Source organism: Sarcophilus harrisii, chromosome 2, assembly GCF_902635505.1.
Source record: "Sarcophilus harrisii chromosome 2, mSarHar1.11, whole genome shotgun sequence".
NCBI lineage: Eukaryota > Metazoa > Chordata > Mammalia > Dasyuromorphia > Dasyuridae > Sarcophilus > Sarcophilus harrisii.
The window spans coordinates 270,749,855-270,767,600 of NC_045427.1; the positions used below are offsets into that span (position 1 = coordinate 270,749,855).

Sequence of the window (17,746 nt, forward strand, 5' to 3'; positions counted from 1 at the left end):
AATAACTTGCACAGGTTCATTCTGCAGGTAGATATCAGAAATCAGATTTAAATCACAGGCTGCTGAAATTATACTATTTTTAAACTGCATTATAATGAAAATGTTAGTAAAATTTAAAGAAAAATATATTTTTAAGTCCCAACAGTTGACTTGTTTCAAGTATATAGAACAACAAAGGAAGAATTTGAAGCTTATTGATGGAATTATACCTCTAGTAAGGGATTCATTCTTGAGTAAATGAATTTTGTTGCAAAGAAGTTTGATATTAAAAAAAAACAACAACAATAAAACTTTGATGACAATTGGCAACAATTTGATCCAAAAATGAAATGAGTTGTAAAGCTATAGGGAAGAGAGTAGATTGTTTCTGGTTCTGGGAAGTCTTCAAGCAACGACTGGATGACTTCTTATTGGCTATAATACAAGGATACCTGATTAAGTACTGACAATGATCTCATATGCTCCTTCCAACTTTAAGATTCTGTGATGCCAGACTAGAAATAATGAATTAACCAAAATGCCAAATAAATCAATTTAATCCCTAAATTTATTTTCAATAGTTTTTTTATTTTTCTAAATACATGTAAAGAGAGTTTTCAATGTTCATTTTTGTCAGACTTTGTGTTCCAAATTTTCCTCTCTCCCTCATCTCCTCCTCCCCAAGACAGCATGCAATCTGATATAAGTTAAATATATGCAATTCTTTTAAACATATTTCCATATTTGTCATATTTTGCAAAATTCCAAAATTGTAATTCATCCACTATGCCAAGCTTTCCTTTGTTAGTAAATAATAGTGAATAAAATGTAAAGATAAATGGCATTTGTCTTTAATAAATGGGACATGGGAAATGAAATGTTTCCAAGTTTGTCCATCTTACTCAGAAACAAGAATATGGTTGATGTGCTCTAATATCTCTGACATTAGTAAAGTGACTTTTGAGATGTATCACATAAATATGTAGTATTTATTTTTCAAAGGACAATATGCTTCCTTTACTACTGTTAGCTATTTTTCATCTTATTTTTCCTGCATTCTCAAAGAGGACCAGGACATCAGGAAGGGAGCTATCTCCAGCTGACCTATCTTGCCACTGGACCCAAATAGCTCAGGAGGAGAAAATAAGGCTGGTGACTTTGCACAGTCCTCTCTCATTTTTCAGCTTAAATAATTTTTGAAGGAAATGATTCTCTAAGTGCTTGATAATTGGATGTAATTTAATCTTCCATACTCAAAATTAAGTAATCAAATATATTTTGAAAATATCCTTCCTTTGCTTTTGACCTCTCTACTGATAATACATGTGTGGATTTTTCCACTACTGTCATTGTATGTATCTCATCTGTATGTTAACGTGTTTTTAAGCTCCTGTAGAGAGTTAATTTTTAATTAAAAAAAACAAAAACTTTGCTGATTTCTCACAGGTTTCAAGAGCATTAGTGATCTATGTCTGCTTCTTCAAAGGTGCTGAAGAAGACCTTCTGCCTAAAATGGGTATGTGATTTTAGCCATTATTTTTTTCCTTCTTAATATACAGAATGAGCAGAAACTAGCAAAGTGAAAGTAGAGAATGTGAAAGAGCATAATATCCTCAGAATCCTCTGCCTTTGGAAATTTGTGCCAGTGAGAATTTTAAGAGAATGCTCTGGACATCTTAACTCTGAGTCATCTAGCTCAGATCATGGGTGGAGGAGACCTTAGGAACCATCTAATGATTTTAATCTAATGGTATCAATTTCAAATAGAAATAGACCATGAATCAAAGAGAAATGGAGCCATACTGATTCAAAAAAAAAACAACAACACAAATTAATGTTAATGTTGTGTTGTATTTTTATTTAGTGAGTTAAATACTTCCCAGTTGCATTAATTCTAGAAGTATTTGGCAGCATATCTGACCCCTCTGATGTAGATGCAGAGAAGTCATGTTACTTGTCCAAGACTAAAAGTAAGATTTGAACCAAATTTTCTCAGTTCCCACATCCAAGATTCTAGACACTGAGCCAGCTTATCTTTTAGGTTCTTATCCATTTTGGAATTGTTAGTCATTGTCCATAGCCTTAGAGATTGCAATGTATGGAGGATACGGAGTGCTAAAAGTTAGGAGTTAGGAAAACCTAAGTTCCAGTTCCATTTCTGACATTTACTAAGGGAGAGGAACTAAGCATTTATTAAGCACTTATTATGTGCGAGGCCCTATACTAAGCATTTTATTAATATTATATTATTACATCTCATTTGATTTATTAGCTTATATGACCCTGGTTCACCTTATCTCTGTGTCACAGGCAGCTCCCTATAATTACATTTATAAGTTTCTGTCTATATTGATGAAACAAGTTCCCTGGAGGCAGCGAGGTGGCGCATTGGAGAGAAGACCAGCCCTGAAATCAAGAGGACCCGAATTCAAATCTGGCCTCAGATACTTAACACTTTCTAGCTGTGTGACCCTGGGCAAGTCACTTAACCCCAATTGCCTTAGGAGAAAAAAAAAGAAAAGAAAAAGTTCCCTGAACTGACAGAACTTTAAAGTTATGTGTTCTCTTCCTCTATCCTATACCAAATTTTATATTCTAGGGCATGAGGTATACAAATTTAGGGTGTCCCAAATGTTTTAATGTAGTTTTAAAGCCATATTAAAACTTTAGGACAAAATTATGCAGTAAAAACTTCTCGGAATACACTTTATTATACCATTATTTTGGATTGGTCCTTTCTTTCCCAAAATGTAACAACTTGTTATGTTGACAAAATCCTGCTGTAATAGGATTGGTCTTTAAGTTGGGTATTGGTTATTAATCTCATCTTCATGGATGGAGGAGCAGCTACATGTGCTCATAAATAGAAAAGACATTCAGAAAAACAAGTAGCAGAAATGGATACATTTGAGACAGGATGACTCAAGTCATTTTTAAATTAGGAGAAACTTTTTTTAAAATGTGACAAAACTTCATCCAAGCTGAAAACAGGGGGAGATGACATGTTGTATAAGTATATATACGAGATTGCAGTGAAGAAAAACAATTCAAATAAATGCAACAGCTCCCTAGGTCTGATTAAAAGCTTTTTAAGCAGCATGATGCAATAGAAAGAATGTAAAATTTGTGGATAGAACTGACTAAAGGTCACATCCTGCATTTGTCTTAAATATGTCATGTTGGCAAGTCACTTAACCTTTCTGGGCTTCAGTTTCCCTATCTATAAAATGAAGGGATAGGACTATAAGACCTCTTCAGTGATCAATCATGTTATCCAATAACAAAATTAATTATATTGTGATATATATAGTTTCTTTATTCATTTATCTTCAATGCAATCAGGTATCAGGTGCTTCATTTCAAATAAAAAACAATCTGGTATTATTGATTATTTGATTGAGAATTTGAGGAGTTTTGAAGTCTCTCAAATTCAACATTTATTAAGTGCTTATTTTATGCATAGCCTCCACAAAAGTCCTGATTTAATGCCACAGAGGGGGTCCTAAATTTTCAAAAGATTTGCCAGACACTGGCAGCTAGATGGCTAAACTTGGAGTATGAAGAACCTGATTTAAAATTCAGCTTCAGGAATTAACTCCAAGACCCTGAGCAAGTCACTTAACTTTCCCCATCTGTAAAAATGACCTGGAGAAAGAAATGGCTGACTACTCCAGTATCGTTGCAAAGAAAATCCCAAATGGGGTAGTAAGAGTAAGACCCCCATTGAAATAATGGAATAACAATGTTGCCAGGGACTAAAGTTCTGGCGAACTCTCCCATCCTGACATGTTTTTAGTAATGACCAATAAAGATTGTTAGGGGAGGACTAGCAGCTTATCTTCAGAAGGTTTTTTGGGGTTACATTCTTAGATTTTTAACCACAGAAATCCATAAAAGTGTGGTGCAATTGTGATTTCTTTTAGTAGAGGGAATACTATATTAATGAAGTCATAGATCCTGACATTTCTTTAAAATATATAATAAATTCTACATTTTTATTTTTAAAACTGTCTGTTTGGGCTATCTTTTGAATTTCTATCTGTTGGTTTTTTGTGTGAGGGGTGGGGAGTTCTGGTGGGCCCTCTTTTTTTTGAGAGGGATGTCATTTTTGTTAACCCCTTTTCCCAATTAAAATCCAAGAGAAAGAAAGAGAAGAAAAAGTTCTTGGCAGTAAATAAGCTGAGTCATACAAAATAAATCCACTTAGTGGCCACATCCAAAAAAAGTGTGTCTCTTCAACCTTGTGTCTATCCTTTCTGCCAGGAGATAATTAACCTGCTTCACTTTATATCCTCTGGAGACATGGTTATTCATTGCATGGATCTGAGTCTTAACTCTTTCAAAGTTGTTATTCTTTATATTGCTGTTGCTGTCTCTCTATAAATGATTCTCTTAGCTCTGCTAACTTCATTCTGTATCCATTCCTACCACCCAGGATTCTCTGGTTTCTCTTTTGTCATTTCTAACAGTAGAATAATGTTAACTTGCATTTACATACCCCAATTTGTGTATATGAATGTAAAAGTGCATCATCTTGCAAGCTCCTTGTGACAGACACTTTTACTTTACCTATATCCGCAACAGCTAGGATAGTGCCTGGCACAGAATAAGCTCCTAATAAGTGTTTTTTGATTGACTGATAGGTACTAAGGTTGTTAAATATGAAATATTCCAACTCTACTCGTTTACAATCTAGTAGACCAGTAGAAAAACATACAAAAATAACTATAACATAAATTAGAATATAAATATATGAGAAGTACAAACCAAATGGTGAAGCTGTTTTATCCAATATCTTCCTTTTGTTTGACCTAAGCAGTCCCTAGCTTTTGTGTTAAACTTTCATCTGTCCCTTGAATAAATGGCCATGGATTAGGTTTTGGAAGTGGACCACACTGACCCCTACTACTCCTTACCTTGAAATCCCCTATTCCTGACTGCTTTTCTCTGCCCTTATTAATCTTGTTCTTAGTACAAATCAATCTATTATCCCCTTCTCCCTCCACACCCCATTTCCATTGTAGCTTCATAAGATCCTGGCATTCCAAGTTAAAATTCCTAATGCATTTTTCCAGAGAAACATCATTACACTTACTGGTTAAGTTCTATTGTACTGTCTGTTCAAGAGAATACATCAGGACCAGAAATTAAAGTCCTTTGTGGGCTGGCCTGACAATTTAACTACTAAGTATAACATTATTTCTCTGGAAAAATGAAATCTGAATTCTGAGCAAGCTACTTAACATGACTTTTGAATGATAATTCTCTGTTAAGTTCAAGATTCAATCAATAAATAAATGGATAAACATTTATTAAGCTCTTACTGTGTGCTAGGTACCCTGCTGTTAGGAGACAGTATGCTGGATTTTGGAATCAGGAAAGCCCAGTAGTTCAGATCTTTGTTCTACTTTTTGATGGGTGTGTCTGTGAGAAGGTCACAGTCTCTCTAGACCTGTTTCCTCAAGGAAAGGGACAAGGGTTGCACTAACTGATCTCCAAGTACCCTCCCATCTCAAACTCTATGAGCCCTTTGTAGTGATAGTTCTGTAGGAAACCTACTAGCAGCATTATCAAGTTCTCAGGTCCAGCCAGCAGAGGGAGGTATGTGGTAGCTCTGTGTATGCTTCTGTCCTAACTGTAATATTATTCTTTGATCTTTCAACGAATCAGAAGCCTCGATGATGAATTAACCTTCATACCACCCCAATATCTTGGAGAACTCCACCTCCCCTGAGAAGCCAACTGTTCAATTAGTGGCTAGTCTGACAAACTCCAAATAGAGGAAATAAAGTAAATATTAGTTAAGCAAAATTTTATAATGCTTAATAACTTTTAGATATCCTGCCTTTCAAAGATTTTTAGCCAGATAAAACCTTTGATTTGGGGAATGAGAAGAAAATATATTGAGGCTCCCCTGTTCTCCCAGAATATCCATTCTAAAATGTCTTTAATTCTAATTGGGGATTAGCTTCTATCTCTAACAGGCAAATTCTTGCCATCTCCCATCTGTAAGTTTTTGCTGTACTGATTTTCTGTGGGAATTAATTTTATGTAATTTCCCTCCACTTCTAGTGTGCTCCTTTTGATTTTACAAACAGAAGTCGGTCAGGATTTGGAAAAGTACTCCTAATTCAAAATCTCCTACTTGAGTTTTTGTTTTAATGATAGATATTTATGGATATTGTGCAAATTACTTAAGAATAGGCATTGTTTCACTTTTTTATTTTATATATATGCATCCCTGTTGCCCAACACAGTGACTGAGCCATACTAGGCAATAAGTAAAAACACCTAGGGTTTTTATTGTTGTTGCTGTTTTGGGTTTGTTTTGTTTAATTTTGTTTTTTTCTGTAAAATTATATCTTTTGGATAGATATATGAATAGAATATGGCCCTTCAAGTCAAGAGTACTTGAATTTAATATGTATTCCAACATATTTAACTTTTTTTGGACTGCCTGCCAGCTAAAGGAGGGGATAGGGGGAAGGTGTGGAAAATTTGAAACAAAAGCTTTTGCAAGGGTGAGTATTGAAAAAATTACCCATGCTTATGCTTTGCAAATAAATAAATAAATAACATTTAAAAAAAACAAACAAACGATAAATAAATAAATAAAAGCCTTTTCAGATTTAAAAAAAGAAAATGAAGAACTGGATACGACTGAACAATTGTTTGACAGTTCATCTGACCTTTATGTGCTTCGATCATCTCCCTTAGATTCAGCTATTGATTCATAGACTGTAGGTTGCTCCCAGGGAGAAAGTTCCCTTCAGTGATGAAATCATAGATCCTTAAAATCTCTCTCAGGTAATTCTAATTTTCATTCACTAATAGTAAGCTCTATTTAGAATCCCAGGTGAATTTTTTTGTACATTTGTAAAATCTCTATAAAAACTATAATTCTGAATGATGGTTTATAATTTCATAATCATAGCATTGTTATTAGATTATAGTTAGGCAGGCATTATTAGGTGAAGGTAATACTACTGATCCAACATTTGCTTTTTTGAGAGTTCCTCTAATAGAAATGATGCATTTCTGATAATTCTTTTGTTTATATTCCCCAACTAACTAGTGAGAGTTGTGAGATAGCTATTTAATGTTAGTCTTCTATGATTTTTCTAGTTTTTTTCCCCAAGTTCATCAATCTTTTCATTTTCTGTGCTGACATGAATCTACTATAATGAAACAGCAAAAGTCAAACCATATGGGATTTGAATTCAAAAATCTCGGCCTTGTTAGCAAAGTGTTCTAAATATCAAAGCAAAAAAAAAAAAAAAAAACCTGCAATGGACTAGGATTTCCATCTAGTGCTATTCTCTGTTTAGAAGAGAATTAACAGTAGCTTCATCTTGGACTCTTTTTCAGGGAGATTCTAGGCCTGACCAGGTATCCCCAGGATGCCTTATGTCAATACCCCAGCATATGGTTTTATCAAAAAAACAACAACAACACCTAGGAGCAGCTAGATGGCTCAATAAAGTCGAGGACCTGAGTTCAAATGCTGCCTCAGATACTTAACACTAGCTGTGTAGCTGTGTTCCCTAGACAAGTCACTTAACCCCAATTGCCTCTCAAAAAAAAACCTCTATTCAGGAATTTAATATTGGGGTCACATTAACTACTAATTCAGTTCTGAAACATTTTCTATATAAGATTATTTGTATTTGGAGGGATGTTGAGGTTTTTGGTGGGGGGGGGGGGTTGTTTTTAGCTTAAACCATTTTTGAACATCTGAATAAGGATTTGAGTCAAGATACGTGAGCTGACAAACCGGCTTTTTAAACATAATTTTTAGAGTCACTGAGGGCTGGTGGTTTCTTGAGGGAAGAGTGGGTTCTTGGTAAGACTTTTCACTTTAGAATTTTTTTCCTCCCAGTTAGCACACTGTTGAATGTGAAATTAAGTGAGACAGAAAATGGCAAGCACGTCTCTATATTGGATCTACCTGGGAATGTTCTCATCATCCCTCAAGCCACCCTCGGAGGAAAAGTGAAAGGAAAAAGCATGCAGTACCACACCAACTCTGGAAAAGAAGAAGGATTAGTGCTTTATTCTCAGTTTGTGACTCTGTGTGAAAAAGAGCTTGCTGCTAATAGTAAATGGGCTGAAGCTGGCATGGTGGTGAAGCATGGAACTTATGGGAACAGACAAGTATTAAAGCTTGATACCAATGGACCTTACACACACTTGATTGAATTTTGAAAAAGCCATTTCAGTTTGTACAACATTATTCTAAGATGAAATGATCGGGACTAGAATTATTAGAGGATTTTTATTTTCTTAAGATCTGTCATTAAAAAATATTTTGCCACTTTTTGAAAGACTGGTATTTCTTTATAGTTTCAAGTCTTCTGCTAGCTTGGGTAACTTTACCTTTAATTCATTCTATCATCCTTTTAAAAATGTTTGTGTTGGTTGCACAGTAACATTTTGAAGAAATACTTGCAATATTATTTTCCATCCAACTTAAAAAGAATTATTTAAAATTCAAATTAATAGGATTTTGTCCAACTAAATACTTTAAAATGCCTTCAACTATCTTTAATTATCAAAACTAGCTTTAACTATCAAAAAATAGTCTTTTGGAGCAGCTAGGTGATGCAGTGGATAGAGCACCAGCCCTGAAGTGAGGAGGACCTGAGTTCAAATCTGGCCTCAGACACTTAACACTTCCTAGTTGTGTGACTCTGGGCAAGTCACTTAACCTCAATTGCCTCAACCAAAAAAAAAAAAAAGTCTTCTTCCAAAATGTCAGTGTTTTAAACAGACCCTACATATTTTGTAATATAAAATAATTTTTAATATTTCCATGAGATATTATACATTATTATGACATGATTGGTAGAGATTGTCTTAGGGCAACTATGTGACTCAGTGGCCAGAGTGTCGGCCTTGGAAGACCTGAATTCAAATCTGGCCTTAGATACTTACTTTGTATGATCCTGGGAAAGTCACTTAATCCCTGTTTGCCTCAGTTACCTCATCTGTAAAATGAGCTGAAGAAGGAAATGGCAAACTACTCCATTACCTCTGCCAAGAAGACCCATCACCAAGAATCAGACGTGACTAAAATGACTAAACAACAAATAGGTCATCTCACCAGTGTAAAACATGACTCCTCTTCCTGTGTCATTCTTGTCTATGTAGTTCCATAAATCTCTCTCACAGGTCATCTACCAGATATACAGAAGATTTTGTCTACTAGTTTTGTTAATTAACATTTTATGGCTGCCCACAAAGCTGCATCAGATTTTCCTATTTTCTCCACTCTTGCTAGGTAACACATATGTCTTTTTTCAGTCACATGTATATTCATTTGTGGAAAGTACCATAATACATTGGAAAGAATAATAAATTTGGAGTTACAAAACTGGACTTCAAAACCCAACTCTAATACGATGATCAATTCTGATGGATGGGGTTCTTTTCAACAAGGAGATGGTCCAGGCCAGTTCTAATGATCTTGTGATAAAGAGAGATATCTATACCCGGAAGGTGTGGAAACGAGTGTGGATCATAAGGTAGCATTTTCACTCTTTTTGTTGTTTGCTTGCATTTTATTTTCTTTATCATTTTTTTTTCCTTTTTGATTTGATTTTTCTTGTGCAGCAAGATAGCTATATAAATATGTATACATATATTGGATTTAACATATTTGTACTATATTTAACATATATTGGATTACTTGACATCTAGGGGAGGGAGCAGGGTTGGGGGAATGGGGGAAAATTGGAACACAAGATTTTGCAAAGGTTAATGTTGAAAAATTATCCATGCATATGTTTTGAAAATCAAAAAGCTTAAATTAAAGAAAAATATTAAAAAAACCCAATTCTACTGCTTTTTACCTACTGTGTGATCTTGGGGAAATCATCTATCTTTCTGAGTATTGGTTTTCTCATCTGTAAAATGAAAAAGTAAACTGAATGTCTTCTGAAATCTCTTCTAGCTTTAGATCTTTGGTCCTTTGACTTTTCTTACATATTTAGGTCATTGTTGGCAGCCTACTTAAGTCTACTGAGCATCCTTAGAAACATTATGACTTACTGGGCCAGACCATGGAGTCAGAAAGAATTTAAGGTGAATCCTGCTCTAGTTCTGTGACTTTGGACAAGACATCTAACCTTCTTTCCAGTTCCTTATCTGTAAAATGTGAATACTAACAGCATCTACCTCACATAATTGTTGTTTAAAGATAATGTATGGAAGTTTCCTATATAAAAGGTAAGCTGTTATTTCCAGTGTACTTTAGGCCTCCTGTGATTTAGATCATTCTGAGATCATAGTGTTTGATTATTCATGGCAATCATAGCATCATTCTCTTGTATCAGTAATTTTCTACTTGTGTTAAAATGAGGTCAGTTTTGAGATAATCAAAATGGATAGAGCTTTATCTTGATTTCTGTGTTTTAGGTTTGTCATATTTTGCATTAAAAATGCGATTTATTATTCCTTTTTAATAACATCAGAAACATTCTATTAATAGTTCTTAATTTTTATAATGCTGATTCAGTAGGGAAATCAAGTATTTTAAAATAGTCAAACTGAACCTTAATATGGCCTATGTAGAAAAAAACAAAAGGTCTAGAAGATTAGATTTTTTTATTCATTTATACAACTGGATTAACATTCATCCCTAAACTTTAATTTTTCCTCCAAAGTGTTTATCAAAGGCTAAGGTCTTCATATTATAATGCAAGGAAAATCTGAGTATTTCCAACTTAAAGTTTTGAGCCTTTAATAATTAATTTTTATGAACTGAGTAATTAATGTTTTTTTTTTTTCCATTAATAGTATTTTTTTTCCAACTACATGTAAAGATAGTTTTCACCATTTACTTTTATAATATCTTGAGTTACTATTTTTTTCTCTTTTCCCCTACCCCAAGATGACAGGCAATCTGATAGAGGCTATATATGTATAATATTTACATATAATATATACAGATCTGCAATATTTACATATACATAGTATGTAATACAATTATATACTAATATTTACATATTAGTCATGTTGTGAAAGAAGAATCGGAACCAAAGAGAAAAATCACAAGAAAGGAAAAAAAAAGTGAAAGTAATATTGTTTCAATCTGCATTCAGACGCCATAGTTCATTTTCTGGATTTGAATAGCAATTTCCATTTTGAATCTTGAAATAGTCTTAGATCATTGTATTACTGAAAAAAGAGCTAAGTCTATCAAAATTGATTATCACAAATTGTTGTTATTGTGTACAACTTAATGATGATTATAAGGAAATTGTCAGTAAAAAGGGAAAGTTTTTGTGGAAATTTTTTTTTAATTGACAGTCATTTTTACATTATTAGTTCTAATTTAGTGAAATAGAAGATTGCATTCTCGAATGGGCATTTTAAGATAATAAGATTTTTTTCTTTCTCAGATGAGCTAGAAATGGTTGAATAAGAAATTCAAGGAATAAATAAAATATTAGAAAAAGCAAGACAAAAATAATCTAATTTATTACAACTCTGATCTAGTTCCAAGAGATATTAAGTGTAAAGGCTGGACAGTGTTATTTCTCCATATCAGAATATGAAGAAGTTTAAAAAAAAATGATCTGAAGATTCCTTTGTTCCTTTTATCATTGCTGTACATCTGTAATTTTGATGTATTTAAGATTTGGGGTATTTAAAAAGGATATTATTTCCTCTATTTCCTTTCCAATACCACTTTATTTTGGACACCTAAGAATCAATAGCTACCTTAGTAATGAACTTATTGCCCTTAACTTTTCCTTTATTGATTCATGATACATTTATTGAGGTGTAATAAACTATTCATAAACTTACAAACTCCCGTTTTCTCCAATAAAGCTGTTTTTGTTTTTCAAAAAGACTGCATCATCTATTTAAAACCATTTTGATTTCCTTGAGGAAAAATGCTGACTCACAGTCTCAGAATGTTGTGGTATAGATTAGGGAATTCTTCATTTTATTAAAATTGTGTGAAGACAATTTTAGAAATTGTGTGGTCATTTAGAGCTCTCCATTACTCATAAATCCCTTTGTTTCCCCTAGTTCTCTCACTAACTTAGAAATATACTATGTTGTTCAAAATTTAACAAGATGGGATTGTTCATTATTCATTTTTAAGGCCAAATAGGTGCCACTTTTCCAGTATGATCTAGAGCTTTAAAATTCTCCTAGTAAGTTAATCCAAATTCAGGGTGTGCCACAGAGAGATCAGGCAAAAGTTGTGAGACATAGGCTACAAATGGCATTATGCTCAATCACTCCTTATGATGCCACATTGCCTTGAGATATTTTCCATGATTTTGAATCTAAAGTATTTAGTAATTATAGTCTAATTAAGACACTTTGTTGCTGTGTAACTCTAACCATTGATTGAAAAAAAGCTTTCATGGGAAGTGTTCATTATGCCTAACCCCTCTCTTTCAACATCATTCCAATAAAGTATTTCTGAAAATGCCAAAAAAAAAATTGTGTGAAGAGTCTGTGACTACATGCCATTCTTCACAATGTTTCATAAACTTGCCCATTTACTACTGAATTTGAATTTTCCAGTTAAAACACTGATATGGATTTCGATGAAGGTTTAATCATTGCACAGTTTGGAGGCATGGAAAAAAGTAACAAACTGGCGGACATTTTAACCTCCTGCTACTACTAAGAATTAGACCAATCCTAAGTCCCTTTTGTCTCTTATTCTAAGATATTAAACATAAATACAAATATTGTTTTACTTTAAGCATTTAGAGTATACATATATTGGATTTAACATTTTTTTTAACATGTTTAACATATGTTGGAGTACTTGCTATCTAGGGGAAGGGATGGGGGAAGAGAGGGAAAAATTTGGAAGACAAGGTTTTGCAAAAGTCAATGTTGAAAAATTATCCATGCATATGTTTTGAAAATAAAAAGCTGTAATAAAAAAATAATATTTTTTAAAATAGTTTAAGCATTTAGGAAATACATATTATGTAGAAGGTATTATTCTAGGCAGTACAGAAAGACATAAAAATAATCCCTGCTCTAAAGAAGCTTACATTTTATTAGGGAAAGTATAATAGGTATATAGATAAATACAGGGTTAGTTGAAGAAGGAGATAGCATACAACTAGGGAAATTAGAGAAAATTTCATGGCAGAACTTATGCCTAAACTGCCTCAAAAAAGGACATAGATTATGAGAGGTGTTGATAATAAGGGAGTATATTTCAGGCAAAGTAGGAATGCAAAGAGGCAGATGATGGGCTATTGAGTTTGGGAACTACTAGTAGTTCATTTTTGGCTGGTACATGGAATGTGTACAGGGGAATTATGTGACATGAGGCTGGTTTAAAAAAAAAAAGTTGGAGCCAGATTGTGGATAAATACCAGGGTAAGAATGTATTTGATCCTAGATATAGAAGTGAATGTTTTTGAGAAGGGGAGTGACAGCCAAACCAGTGCAAGAGAAGGATTATTTGGACACCTGTGTGGAGAATGCAGGATGGGTTAGAGAGGGGAGGAGACTAATGGAAGTGTAGTCCATTAATAAGTTTTAGCTGGAGGTGATAAGTAGGCAATTTATAAAGCCAGACTGGATTTCCAGAAAGATGTTATTGACTTGGGGTCATTTGCATGAAAATGATAACCTCTAGGTGCAGATGAAATCATCAAGGAAAGATAGAGAATTAGAATCAAAAAATATGTATTCAGGTACTTGCTCTCACTTAAGCAGCTAATGTGATCTTAATCTTTCAGGGCCTCAGTTTCTTTATTTATAAAATGAGCATTAAAATATATCTAGCCTAAGGTTCCTATTGATCGTAAAACTCAATAGTTTTATGAAAATGACTTTGAAGATCTAGTTTTAGTATCTCAAAAACATGTCAGTGAAATTAATCTCATTTTTATTGCTGTTTCTTGAGTGACTCAAAATCCCAGAATTAATGCACATGGATTTTTGGTAGACTTTTATGTTCAGTAAATTGAATTGTGAGTGATTGAAGAATTTTTGTTAACTATGAATACATCATGAAGAAAAATAATAGATTTACCTTATAATACTTGTGTAACCATAGTGTAAATTGTGTGTGTGCTTTGAGAATATCCCATAGTCACTTTTGAGTTACTGCTGTAACAGTAGTAGACTACATTGTCTCATGTCCTGTTTTCCTCAAGACTACAGGACAAGAGAATATTTTATGACTAACCACTGAAAAAATGTAATCATAATTTGTCACTGAGAGGTTCTGTGTGGGAACCATCAGCCCAATGGACCCATCAAGATCTCTCTAACTCATGTACAGGAGATTCTCTTTGATACTTATAAAAATCTCTTACCTTGACCAAACAGTAGACTTCAAATGGCCCAGTCAGAATAAATCTCTCACTGACTGACTAGGGGGTTATTTAAATGTCGCTTGGGATTACAAAAATAGAGCTATCTATACTTCTAGAGCCCTTATCTCTACATCTGGGAAATTTTCTGGCTTAGATTGGATTCTCCTTATTATCCATATTATACAAAGAGCCAACTTTCAATAACCACATGGTTTTTGAAACAGCAAAATAATAATGAACATAAGTATTCCCCTAATATTGCCCTGTTATCTCTTAAAATCTCTTTTTACCATCTTCTCTTGCTCCCTCTCAGGATATTGCATGAATTATTTTTTTTTGGGGGGGGGGCGGGGGGTTAACTGACTTGCCCAGGGTCACACAGCTAGGAAGTGTTAAGTGTCTGAGGGCAGATTTGTACTCAGGTCCTCCAGACTGTACCACCTAGCTGCCCCTGCATAGACTATTAAGAAGTGCTTTTCTTCCTTGACTCACAAAGATCATAAGGAAAGATCAAGGACAAGTATTGCACGTTTGGGACTTGCCTGGAGTTAGCTGTGCAAGTAAGAGATATGGGAGGGACACAAAAGTAGTTTATCCTTCTTGCCCACTGTCTTGGAAGGAGTCTGAATCTTGGCCACCCTCCAGTTCCATAAACCATTTATGTCTTTGACCTTAAGATTGGTCTGGTACTCCTATTGCATCATTGGTCACTGGGTAGTTTCCATCACCAGGGCAATGGTTTCTTAGGCACCAGAGACAGCTGCAGTCAGCAGCAGTCAGAATGTGCTTCTTTATCCATGGCTCTTGTGGAATTTCTCCCTGGCTCTGAAAGGAATAGCAGGTGATAAGCAGTTTGAGGTTGCACCCACAGTGGCCACCAGTGGTCCAAAAGGTCCCCAGTTAGTTGCTGCTAGCTCATATATCAAGTAGATACTCTAGGTTCCTTTGTGGAGCTTCATCCAGGTACTGCCACTAAGTAACCTTGAGTTTTCCCCAAAGCCGTATCCTGTACCTTCTCTCTCTTTCCTCTATGCTGTCCAGATTGTTGATCTCAACCTCCCATGGGTTCAGTTATCTATGAAGCTGATCTATCCACATCCTTATAACTCCCCTGAGCTCCAGCCTCCCATCACCAGCTTCCTCTTGGATTCTCAGACTTGTGAGACTTGTGAGAAAGGTGCTAGACCCCCTTCCCCAAATTCACTAATCAGAGACATCTTCAGGTACAAAGAGAAAGCATTATTTAGTCCCTGCAGGGAGAGACCCAGACACACCCGGGAAGCATCTCAGCTCCCAACATGTGCCTGACCAACAAGCTGGAAACAGTGAAGCTGGTTAAATAGCATAAGACCCAAGTCTTTTCATTGGATAGACTAAAAGGAAGTAATCACTATTGACCAATGGTAACTAGTGTTGTCTACTTCCTGTGGATTACATCACTTCTTGTCACTAGCTAAACTAAAGTCTTGACTTTTAGAGATCTCTAAGACTAGAGACCATGTGACTTCCTGCAACCTGGGCCTAAAACCAATCTTCAGGCTCTGCAGACCTCTGGGAATAGGGATCACATGACTTAGAGCTAGTCTCATAGACCTTTTGAGAAAGCCTCACTGGTCCCATTCAAACTGAATGTCCCATAGGCATCTCAAACTCAATTTGTCCAAAACAAAACAAATTATCTTCCCCGCAAAACCTCTTCTATCTTTCTAAACTTCCCTATTATTATGAAATATATAGAATTTTTTTGTTCACCCAAGCTCACAACTTTTGTGTCATTCTCAATTCATTGCTCACACTCAATTTACATATTCATTATGAACGAGATAAGGAGAGATCTTTCAAGACAGTTGTGAAAATCGAGTAAGGCTTCATCTATTTCAAAGTTTGAGTAGGCCTGAAGGACTTTAAGCATCAAGTCAAGGGCATACTTAAGTCCCCTTCTTGCTATCCTCCTATGACATCAGTGTCTTTCTGTTTCAGTCAAATATTGGCAACTATGTACTTATTGGTCAAGTTCAATTTCTTGGGTAATTCCCAAGTTTAAAATGTAAGATTCTCAGCCAATAAGGATGAGGGTCAGTGGTGGGAGGGGGTATTTGCGTTAGGGATTAAAAGTGTTAACCCTGCCCCCAACGGGGCTTCCTCCCTTTGATTGTCTGCTCGATGGGTGGCACGCCCTTCTCTCAAGAATGTGTAATAAACTTTGCTTTGCTTCTAGAGATCTCTCCAGCTTTTTTTATTAAAATGGTGATCCCTCACCATTTCTGAACACACAATTATGTTGCTGAATCTCATTGTTTTTAGCTTCCCCAGTTAGGTCCCTTTATTTACATTTTGACTCCCTCAAAAGAATTCAATTTTCTTGGAAAACAGGGACTGATTTTTTTCTTTATTAATCACTAACACTTAGCACAGTGCCTGGCATATAGTTAGTGCTCAGTAAATGCTTGTTAATACACCATTACCTTAACTCTTCTATTCCAGCTGATTTTCCTTTTTTGTTCATGCTCTTTCCTATTTATATGGCACCTTTCCTATTTATATGGACCTTGCTCTATATCTAAATTTGCTCCACTCTTCAAGGCCCTTATTCAAACTACCTATTCCAGAAAGTCGTTTTCCCATCTACTGTAGGCCACAATGATCTTTCCTAATTAATTTTTATAGCATGTGGGCTATATGGCCACTTTTAGGTGATATTTGGGGTACTTCTTTGAGTCAGCATATCATATCCCAAAAAGAACATTTATTAACCATCTAATCAATTTAAATATCTCTAATTCCTGCCCCAGAATACTAGTGACAGGACCGATGAGATAGTTGAATAGTCTGTGGACTCTTTCTAGAATTTCAGATTATAAATTCCAGATCTTCTGCAGAGCATCTTGGGTCTGTAACCAAATGCCATATGAAAGTGCTTTATGTTTATGTTTTCAAATATATGTTAGATCTTTATTTTTATATCTGCAGCATATCCTGAGACTTGGTCTATACTAGAGGTCATCCTCCCTTGCCCTCCCCGCCCTCCACTACTTGCCTTATAATTAATTGACAAACATTTATTAAGCACTTCATATGTGCTAGACACCAGACTGAGTGATATGAATGCAAATATATTAAATGAAATAATCCCTACTTAAGAGAAGCTTGAAGCTTATAACAGCCAAATTTTTGACAAATATAAACCTGCTTCTTTTTATTGACTTTTACCATACAAAAGATCTCTTTTTTCCCCCCCAGACTAGACAGCATTTTAAAAGCTTTAAAAGCTTAATAAAATGTAACTTATCACAACAACTAGAATGTGAAAAGGATTTATCTGGAGAAAGCACCACACCCATATGTAACTATATCTGAGAACCATCAAACATTGTTATAAACAGCATTTTAGGTTTCTTGATAATAGGGTTGAGTAAAAGAAGAAGAATTTTTCCCCCATTGGGATGAAATTCTTT

At 34.8% G+C, this 17,746-nt stretch overlaps 1 protein-coding gene across 1 annotated transcript; it reads left to right on the forward strand.

Moving 5' to 3' along the window:
* Positions 1-1,389: 1,389 nt before the first annotated feature.
* DTD2 (D-aminoacyl-tRNA deacylase 2) lies at positions 1,390-8,298 on the forward strand (the record flags this gene model as incomplete). The annotated part of the gene is made up of 2 exons (XM_031949289.1): positions 1,390-1,495; positions 7,859-8,298. Coding segments are annotated over 2 exons (432 nt in total), but the record flags the coding sequence as incomplete, so codon positions are not given.
* Positions 8,299-17,746: the final 9,448 nt, after the last annotated feature.